Source organism: Pteropus medius, unplaced genomic scaffold (genome assembly GCF_902729225.1).
Source record: "Pteropus medius unplaced genomic scaffold, Ma_sr-lr_union100, whole genome shotgun sequence".
Lineage (NCBI taxonomy): Eukaryota > Metazoa > Chordata > Mammalia > Chiroptera > Pteropodidae > Pteropus > Pteropus medius.
Window position 1 is genome coordinate 11,096,272 of NW_024355990.1, and position 10,303 is coordinate 11,106,574.

General features: G+C 54.8%; 1 protein-coding gene across 1 annotated transcript in view; it reads left to right on the forward strand.

Annotated features, from left to right (window-relative positions):
- Positions 1-3,423, forward strand: part of CACNG4 (calcium voltage-gated channel auxiliary subunit gamma 4) — a 57,874-nt gene extending 54,451 nt beyond the window's left edge. The window contains exon 4 of the mRNA XM_039859309.1: positions 1,515-3,423. Within this exon, the coding sequence (XP_039715243.1) occupies positions 1,515-2,053 (539 nt within the window). The 3' untranslated portion in view covers positions 2,054-3,423. The remainder of the gene's footprint in view (positions 1-1,514) is intronic.
- The last annotated feature ends 6,880 nt before the right edge of the window (positions 3,424-10,303 follow it).

Sequence of the window (10,303 nt, forward strand, 5' to 3'; positions counted from 1 at the left end):
TGTGTGTTTGTGTGTCTGTGTGTGTTTGTGTGTCTGTGTGTGTTTGTGTGTCTGTGTGTGTTTGTGTGTAATGTGTTAGGAGGGAGAACATGTGTTTGGGATCAGCCTCTACAACTGGTTTCCTTGGGGCAGGATCTCTGGTCCCCCGGCAGGAAATATTTGAACCCATCCGCACGGAGATCAGTGAAGGAGGGAAACAGACAAAGGACATGGCCGTGCATTGACGATACAACCAAACACAACAGACTCCAGCGGAACCTGGAGCTCGCTCTCTGTTGTAAGCGCTTCGTGTGGACTGGCTCACCTAATCCCCCCTCGTACCCTGCGAAGTGCGTACGGCTGGTATTCCCGTTTTGTACATGAGGATCCCGAGCCATAGGGAAGTGAGTAGTTTGCCCGAACGTTCACAGCTGATGGCTGGTAGAACCAGGGTTCAAACCCAGGCAGCTTGGCTCTGCTCAACCTCACTTATAATAAGAGAGAATCGAACAAACACAACGAAGGGTGACCATGTATCACGTCCCAGGCTGGCAAAGATCCAGAAGTTTGATAATCCGAATTATAAGCTGTTGAGACATTTTGTGTCTCTATGAATGGCACTTTGGTGGTGACTCTGAATTTAAAACACTAAATGTCATGCGGTATCCTGGATGGATCCCAGAACAGAGAAAAAGGACATTAGAGGAAATCCCAGTGAAAGCCGGGAAAAGTCTGGAGGGTAGTGAATAGGAACGTGCCAGTGGGTTTCCTGGTCGCGACACGTGTCCCTGGCAGTGTCAGGTGTTCACAGGGGAAACCAAGGGGGAAGTAGGAAGGGGGCTCGGTGCACGGTCTTTGCAACTCTTCAATAAATCAAGAAGTATCTCCAAATAGAAGCTTATTTTTAAGTTTGTAAATGCACATACTCGGGAAGGCAGCAGTTTCGCTTCGAGTTCACCCCACCGCTACGCTCGTGTGCGTGCGGAATGGTACAGACACACGGCTGTCCGTGGCACCTGTGTCGTAGCAGAGGGCGGGAAGCCACCTGAATGTCCGCAGCAGTGTCCTGGCCAGGTGTCCATGAGGTGGCTGCCACATGCAGGTGGAAAGGCAGAGACAGCTCTTCACGTGGAGCCGCCTCGCCCATGGGCTGTTAAGTGAGAAGGCAAGGGGCCAAAGGGTATTGTGGAAAGGCAGAAATAGATATGCGTGTATGCCGGGTGTGTGTGTGTGTGTGCGTGTGCGTGCGTGTCTGAGAGAGAGAGAGGCTGGGTATCAGAAGGAAGACAACGGCTCCTTCAGGAGGGGAACTGAGGAGCTAAGAGCCTGTGTTTTACTGTAAACCTTGTCTGAACTTCGTACTTCGTTACCCGTTCCAGATTGATTACTTAGACAAGCTGGCCACCGGAATAAAGCCACACTCATTAAAGCAGGGAGTGGCCACCAGCCCCTCTGCCGCCGCCTGCCCCATCTGGCTGTGGGTCTCACCTCTGCCTCTCTTCTCCCCCCTCGCCCCCGCTCCTGCTCCCCTTTAGGCCTCAGCAACATCATAGGCATCATCGTCTACATTTCCAGTAACACAGGCGACCCAAGCGACAAGCGCGACGAAGACAAAAAAAACCATTACAACTACGGCTGGTCCTTTTACTTCGGAGCCCTGTCGTTCATCGTGGCCGAGACCGTGGGCGTCCTGGCCGTGAACATTTACATTGAGAAAAACAAAGAGTTGAGATTTAAGACCAAACGGGAGTTCCTCAAGGCTCCGTCCTCCTCCCCCTACGCCAGGATGCCCAGCTACAGGTACCGGCGACGGCGCTCCCGGTCCAGCTCCCGGTCCACAGAGGCCTCGCCCTCCAGAGACGCATCGCCGGTGGGCCTGAAGATCACCGGGGCCATCCCCATGGGCGAGCTGTCCATGTACACGCTGTCCCGGGAGCCCCTCAAGGTGACCACGGCCGCCAGCTACAGCCCCGACCAGGAGGCCGGCTTCCTGCAGGTGCACGACTTCTTCCAGCAGGACCTGAAGGAAGGCTTGCACGTCAGCATGCTGAACCGGCGGACCACCCCCGTGTGACGCGCCCCTCGCCAGCGCCGGCCTCGCCCCAGAACGTCTGTCTGGATCCCACATGAGGGCATCGAACCCTTAAGACGGACCCACAATGGACCGAACGAAGCTACACCCAACCCTCCCTGGCCTCCGGGTGTGCCACTAGGATGCTGGCTCAGAGGGAAGTGCCAGGAGACCGGACGCGGAAGCGGAAGGCTGACTTTATCCCCCACAAGGGTGTTTTGATTTTGGTTTCTAAAATCTCCCAGGAGGCCAAGCGCTCTCCTGAGGCTGCCCAGCCTTCGCCAACCCAAGAAAACAAAATCGAGCCATTACCTCCTGTCGGGAACAAATCTCGCCAGAAGGACAGGCTTTCGGGGACTTCCCTGTCTTCCTGGGCGCTGGGCCACTGGGAGGGCACTCACTGGGCATGTGGGGGCCTCGGGACACTGGTCAGCTGCTTTTTAACCATGTCTGGGAGCTGGGAACGTGGAAGTCAAAGCTTGCCCCTTCTTCCCTGTCTGTCTGTCTGTCTGTCTCCCTCTCCGGCAGTGGCCTGTTGTTGAATTAACAGTGATCCTAATGAGAAAAGCCCCGTGGCCGACTGCGGCTTTGACCTTTGTGCCGTCCTGGGGCCGGCTCTCCTTGGCCTGAGGAGACCGAGGGCCGTGGAGGAATTCACAGAGAAGGAGGCCTTCGCTGGCCTGGGCATGCAGTAAAGGCCAGAATCTGTCACTGGCTTTCCTATCTGCTTCTGGAAGTTTCTGCCTCACGCAGAAAGGGCAGAGCATATTGACTGTACTTGAGAGTCCAGAAGATTCCACGGGTCAGAGGAAAGGTGGCCTCGTGGCCTCTTGCTGTGTCTGGCTCCACTGGCCCAAGGAGCAGCTCTGTCCCTCCCAGAGGAGGGGGGAAGGCAGACATCCCCCTCCTGTTCACCAACAGGAGCCCGAACTTCTGAGCGAGAAAGGGAGACCCAAGAGTGAACAGCGACCAAAAACTCAGAGAACAAACATCCATTTCCTACGTGGTTATTAATCACGATTTATTGCAGATAAATACCAGGAGAGCAAGTTGCATTCACTCCCTCGTCTTCAAAAGTAGCAGAACAGCTCCCACGATTCCTATCATTGTGATTTATTCCGCTTCCTGAAAGGGCTCAGCGAGGCAGTCTGGACGAAGGGCCGGGCTCTGCTTTCCCTCCTCCTCGCGAGAAGGACGTCTTAGCACTTTGGAACCCAGGAGGCGGGTTTTCCCGTGTGACGTTTTTTTTCCCCAACCCTTTTTCCACCTCTGGAAGCCAGCAGAGAACATGGAAGCATGTCCGGGTTCAGAAGAAAAACTTTCTGGAACATGGGGCTTACCCTCTTTTATATAAAACACGTGCTTTCTAAAGATACGCCCTTTCTTATTTTTTGAGACTTGGTAATCTAATCTCGAGCAGTCAGTCGTCTGTGATCCCGGTAGCTGTCGTACTTAGAAATGACAAGCAAATTCTTACCTCAGCCACCTGCTCACAGACTCCCTGGGCGGACTCGGCCCCTAAGAGTTCAATTCCGGGTCATGGTTATTGCCATCCTCCTCTCGTCCCCCGAGAGGAAATCCCCACCTGTCCCGGCCCCAGTGGACTGCCCTGTGTGCTGGTGAGCCGAGGCATGGCGTGCCAGGCCCCCTGTGCTTGCTCAGAACCCTTCCTCCCGTCGAGGTTGGCTTTGTGTGGTGGTTTGTCCAAGCATGTGCAGCAGTGACTGCTGGAGCGTCAGGGCTCGTGGCCCGCCCCTGCTGTGGGCCTCCCCATCCCGCCATGCCCCTACCCTGGCCACCTTCGCCCCTCCACACCGTGACACCATCTTTCCGGGCGAGAAGGAACGGGGTGAAATCTAGAGACCCATCGCCCAGCAAGGCCCCGAGACTCTTCCTCTGTCACCTCCAAAAGCAAGGCAGCCTTGCTGTTCCTTCCACATAAGCCCCTCCTCCCCTGCGGCCCCAGAAGTTTCCATCATTTCATGGAGAAAGCTGTGTTCCAACGAAGCCTACCTCTTGCCCGGTCCCAGGCAGAGAATGCAGAGCCCACTCTAGGGGCCGAGAAAGAGTAAAAGAAGCGACAAAGAACAGGGAGCAGAACCACCTCAGACCCCTGGTCTCCGCAGCCTTTCTCCACGCCACCCCAGACTCCGAGAGGGGCCCTAGTCTTTGGTCTGCCCCCTCCTCCCCCTGGTGTCTCAGCCGGAGCTTGCCCAGGGAAGGGAGAGGAGCTGGCCCCCTGCCGCCTGTCACTCCAAGACCTTGCGCCCGTGGGGCGATGCGGTGGCCTGTGCCCACCCCTCCCCTCCCCAACCAGCCCCTGTGTGTTTTGCCAACTAAGCACCTGTGAATCCTGTACCTACTACTGGTTTTGGGTTAGTTGTCTTTTTTTTAATTAAATAAAAACATTTTTAAAACATTCTCTTCTTGATATGGGGGTGGAGGGAGAGGAAGAGGAGCAGAGCTCCCCTCAAGTCTTTGCGGGCCCCCCAGAAGAAGAGGGAGGGAGGGTGGATTTTGAGCTGGTCAGGGCCAGTTTCTCTGGCTTTAATCTGGGCCGCTGGCCACCTCCCTAGCACCGCCAGCTGGTTTTAGACTTCTAGGTGGTGCTGTAGAGGTACTTTTTCACAGGTGGGCCAGAAGATGGACAGGCCAGCCCCCCGGTGTGGTGTGGGCATCTGGGCAGCTGAACAAGCCAGGCCTCAGAACCTGTGGGTGGAGGCCGGCCAGACAGACCCACGGCCTCAGAGGCCCCAAGCTTCTTGCTGGGACTCCTAAGAAGTCCCCTCTCCAGCCTCCTTTCCCCTCCAAAATCTGAATGATTAAGAAATAGAGGGACCTGCGTTCCAAATGTGAGCTTTATCACTGACAAAGCTGGACGGGAGAATGTGGCCCCAACCAGAGGCCAAATGAGACCAAGCCACAGCAGGCAGCTGGTCACCTAGAGGAATGAGGCAAAGAACAGAGGGACCAGAGGGACCCCTCTGATTGGGGCGAAAGTGACGAGCAGCACAGACCCCGCTGGTCACAATGTAACCCGCCAGGTTCGGCCTGGCAGGTGGGCACTGGCTGGATGTCCACCCTACTCTCTTGGAGGCATGAGGATAATCAGTGTCCCCTAGTTCTACCTGACCTGCAGCCCAGGGCACCTTCCCAACCAATGACACGTTCTCATCTCTTTTAGGACTAAGATCCTGAGTTCTTTTCCTTTGCTGTCTCTCCTGGAACCAAGAGGCACCAACTCTTGAGCCTCACAAAGGCCTTTCCAACCCTGGTCCCAGCAAAGGGAGGCCAAGGGCCAGTGTCCTCACTTTCTCCTGCCTGAGATGAGCACCTGAGGAAACTGATGTCCCAGATGCATTGAGCCACCAGGTCCCAGGGTGAAGAGACCTTATGCCCCACCCCACCGACGGACCCCCTGCCAAGCTCCGAGCTGATGGCTTCATTAGCCTGGAGCCAGCACTATCCAGCATTGGCACCATGTGCCAGGACTTCTGTGAATGCTTTGCAGCCATCCTGGTAGACTCCCGTGGCAGTCGGCATTAGCGGCGCGGCACAGCCTCTGATGTGGGGCTCACGTGGTCGCTCCTGTGTTTTGTTCAACTAAAAACTCTGTGTCCATAATCTGCAGAGTTAGATCCACAATAACTGACACAGAAGTGGATGTCATAGTTCCCTAACCAAAATGCCACTCGGAGCCCCCATTCTGCCCTTCCCTTGTACTACTTAGAGTAGGCTAATAATATAACCAACAACCCCCAAACATGAATTGGCTTAATGCAATAGAAGGTTATTTCTCACTTATAAAGTTCGACCAACTGGGGGCGGCAGGGCAGAGCCCTGTTCCACACAGTCATTCAGGGATTCAGAGGCCCACGCTCGGGAGGCTCTGCCATCTTCAATAAAGGCTTCTAAAGTTGCCCCTGGCATTGACATCCAAAAGGCAGATGGAGAAGGGAGAGGGCAGGTGACTTTGTGAGTAGAGAGTCTTGTGGGAGAATTTACTGGACCAGGAAGTCGTGACTTTCCCTTCTGCCCACATGCCATTGGCCAAAACTCAATAACACAGCCACATCTAAGAGCCAGGGAAGATGGGAAATGTGGCTCAGCCCAGGTGAAAGGAGAAACAGTTTGGGGACCAGCTGGCCAGTCTCAGGTCCCTGGCCTATGTCTTTCTGTGCATCCTTCCTTAGCTGCGCCACCCCCCCATCTTTTTGGGAGTGCCTACTTGAAATGACACCTTTGTCTGGGACTATATCCATCTCTGTGTGACCTGAGCCCCTCCTTCAGCCCCAACATGATATCCGGCCTCTTCTCTACCCCAGATGCCCCATCTGTAAAACGGGTCCCTGCTACCTTCTTCCTGGGTTGGAGGAACAGGCTTGAGTTCATGCCTTGACCCAAACAAGAACCATGTAGTCACTAGACACTGACCAGCAGGAGTGGCAGGTACCTTAGGAATCATCTCATTCGATATTCTCATCATAGAAGAGGGATCGAGCCCAAAAGTGGACGGGACGGGAGTGGAAGGAAGAATAAAAGAAGGAACTATTTTTTGAGGATTTTTATAATGACCATGAAGGGAGAAACCCCTAGCCCATTGGTTCTCAAGTGGGGGCGATTTTCCTCTCCAGGGGACATTTGCCAATGTCTGAAGACATTTTCGCTTGTCACAACTTGGAAGGCAGGTGCCACTGGCACCTACTGGGTAAAGGATAAAGATGCTGTTATATGTCCTGCAATGTGCAGGACAGCGGCACCCCCCACCCGCACCCCCCGCCAGCCGGCAAGAATGATTCGGCCCAAAACGTCAGGCCGAGGAGCTGTGCACCGGCCTGATTTTACAGTACGGGGAACTAAGGCACAGAACGGTGAGGTCACTTGCGCGAGATCGCCGGCAGCCTTTTGGTGCGCGCATCTGGGCAGTGGACACATTAAGAAAACTCGTTGCTTTATTCCCGGTATTTCCTTTCCCGGAACCACATTCCAGTTTCTACTTCTTTCTTCTTCACTTTTGAGTCGGCAGTTTTGGAAATAGAAGTTGGGGGTTAAAGAAGGACATGGGGAAGTGGCCCCCTGTCCTGGACTGGGGCAGGGGGTACCTTTGTCTCTGGGTTTGGGAGCAAAATTCAACCCAACGGGCCGCAGGAGAAGCCCAGAAACCCGGCCCGCTGGACACCACTGCTCTGTGGCATCCTCTGGGGCTCACACCCCGGCAGCCGCAGTGAGGTGGGCCGTGAGGTGACCAAGAGCCAGAAAGACAGGGATCAGATCTTCCAGTCACCCTCAGGCAGCGCCGGGCAAGTCACCCACCCTCTCTGGGAGCCCCAGTTTGCCTCCTCAGTCAAATGAGGAAGGTAAGACTTCCCTCCCAGCAGAGCAAACGAAACTTTCCAGTAAAGAGAAACATCATAAATACTGCAGCTCAGAGACTGGCATCAGCGTGAGCTTTCGGGAGTGTGTGTTGACTAATAATACTCAAGGAGTTTTCCGAAGTGGATTGTTCTAGATCAGCCCCTGGAGGGGTGCTCTAAGAGCCAGACCTAGGGTACTGTGCCCATAGCACTTCTGTTTGGGAGCAACCTGTCATCCAGTGGGCTGGGTACCGGGTGACACCTCCCTTCCCTGAAAAAGGTCCTTCCCCAGCTGCCTCTCCTGCCAATCCCCGTTCATTTCCGCCCTCGGTGGTCCCCAGCTGTGGAGTGGTGGTGCTCAAGACAGCCACATGGCTGCTTTCCTTGCAACCCCCAAACCCCGCTGGGGTGTCCCCGATTACACACAGGTGAGGCAGGCTGCACGAGCCCAGTCCTGAGCACGCTCAGGTGCCCTGAGAGCCAGGACGCACAGAGGTGGGTCCTGTTCTGGGTCCTCAGTGTGGACCTGCCAAAGAGGAGAGGCCTGGGGGTGGCGGGGTGGGGGCCGGGTGGGGGCCGGGTGGGGGCCTGGAGGGGAAGCCTTCCTTCCCGCAGGGAGCTCAGCACCAGCCACGTGCCTTCAGCTCCTTGCCCTGATTCCTAATATAGCACCCCTGGCTGTCCAGCCCTAGTGATGAGGAGCCGGGGAGGGACCGAGGGGAGAAAGAGTTGCTCAGGGACTGGGGAGATGGGGCAGATACACCTGATACAGATATTTTTAAACTTGCAGCTTCCATCGAAACTGCCGACACGACTTCAGGAACAGAAGTCCGCCATCAGAGAAGGTTATGAACTCATGCCCTTGGACTTATAATTACAGGAGAGGGGAGCGGTGGGGGTGCCAATACCTCCAAACCATTACTCCTCAAGCCGCCTGGGGAAAAGCCTTCTCTGAGGGCCTGGGGAGCCCGTCCTGAACCCTTTCTCATCACTGTCATCTCTTCAATTTCCTGGCCATTCCAGGTTTATCAGAGACTTCGCCTCCGGCGCAGAGCCCTCCTCTGTACCCCAAATCCCGCCACCGTCAAACTAGGCCCCGTCAGTGTCTGTGGGACCAACCACGCCAGCCCCCAGGCTTCGCAGCTCTCCTGCCTTCTCCCCTCCCTTGACCATCTGACCGCCTCGCCTGCGCTGACCTTCATCTCCAGCCCAGATCTCGTCATCATCCTCGACTGTCCCCCCCGGAATGTTCAGGGCCATGTCCTCCTCACGGACCACAGCTTCCGATGCTCCAATCCCCTCACCCCCTCACCACCACGACACCTGTTCTCCACCCTCGTCAAGCCCTCCAGGGCCTGGACCTCTCAACTCTTCTGCCCATTGATTGACTCTTCCTGGCTGCAGGCCATTCTAACCAGCCCCGACACGGCAAGTCGTCATTTAAACTCAACCCTGCCGACGCCCTCAGTGTCCTCGGCCCCTTTTCCTTTCACCTTTTCCGCTCTGGAAGAGCCTCAGTTCCCTTTAAATCTCACCTTCCATCTTCTCCATCCCTGCACCTGAGCTACACAGTGATGCCAGAGAAAATCGAGCAAGTCGTAAGTCGATGCAGAATAATAGCCCCTAAAATGTCCACATCCTAATCCCTGGAACCTGGGAATCCGTCACTTTACATGGCGAAAGGGACTTTGCAGATCGGATTAAATTAAGGGTGTGGAGATGGGGAGATTTTCCTGGATCGCTGATGTGACCGCGAGGGTCCACGTGAGGGCAAGAGGGGGCAGGAGAGTCAGGGACGAAGATGCGACAACAGACGCAGAGGTCAGAGTGATGCGATCGCTGGCTTTGAAGGTGGAAAAGTCCTGGGTCCTCCGGGCAGAGGCACAGGGTGACATTGGGAGCAGCAAGCCTGATACAACAGAGGGTCCCGGCTGAACAGTGCAGGGAGGCAGACGAAGTGGTGTAAAGAGGCTGGGACCAACTAGGTGGCATCTTGCCTTTTTAGAGAATCTTCAGATCAAACCCCCAAGGCCATGTCTTAGCCTAATTAAGCCTGAGCTCAAAACTAGATCAGCACACTGCCAGAGAGGGCTTCTTCGGCCCCCTCCCAGGTGTGCCCTGGTCCCAGCTCTGATGCTTTCCTTCCCCTAGTTACGTCTCGTCCTTCTTGGGAAAAGAGCAGTCATTGGAGAAAAATGAAAACTGGTTTATCTGAGTGAGAAAAAATACAGACAGCTCCAAATTATCTTAGAGTGCCACACTTCCTTTGAAGACTGTAGACAATGTCCTGGCTCAGGAGGCTGCTTCCTTTTGAGCTTGATCACTGAGGTGATGAGGGTCCCCTCCTGGGGTGTCCCTTCACACCTGGAGGCAAATTAGCCATTGGTCCAAGCTGTCCCACGGCTGCCCTAGCTGCCATGTCTTATGTCCCTATGGCCTAACGCTACACAGAAATGTCCTTGGCATCATCTGGTGAATAAATTATTTGAGCTTCTGTCTCCTTCTTTCAGTCCATCTGTCCATTCATTTATCCATCAGTCATTCAACAAACATTTATGAAGATCCCACCCCGGGCTCAGATCTAAGGGGGCTTCTCTGAGGGGACCCAGAAAGAGCACGTAATACAGTCTCACCATCTCTACCCTCCCATTAGAGAAAACTGATCCATCTTGAGTCTATAAATAATAACAACAACAATAATAACAACAGCCATCCTGGATCAGTCGCCTACTGTATTAGTCAGCTCAGGCTGCCATAACAAGATACTGTAGATTGGGTGTCCTTAACAACGGAAATCTATTTTCTCACAACTCTGGAGGCTGGGAGTCCTAGGTCAGGGTGCCAGCATGGTTGGGCTCTGGTAAGAGTCTTCTTCCTGGCTTTCGCCTTCTTGCTGAGC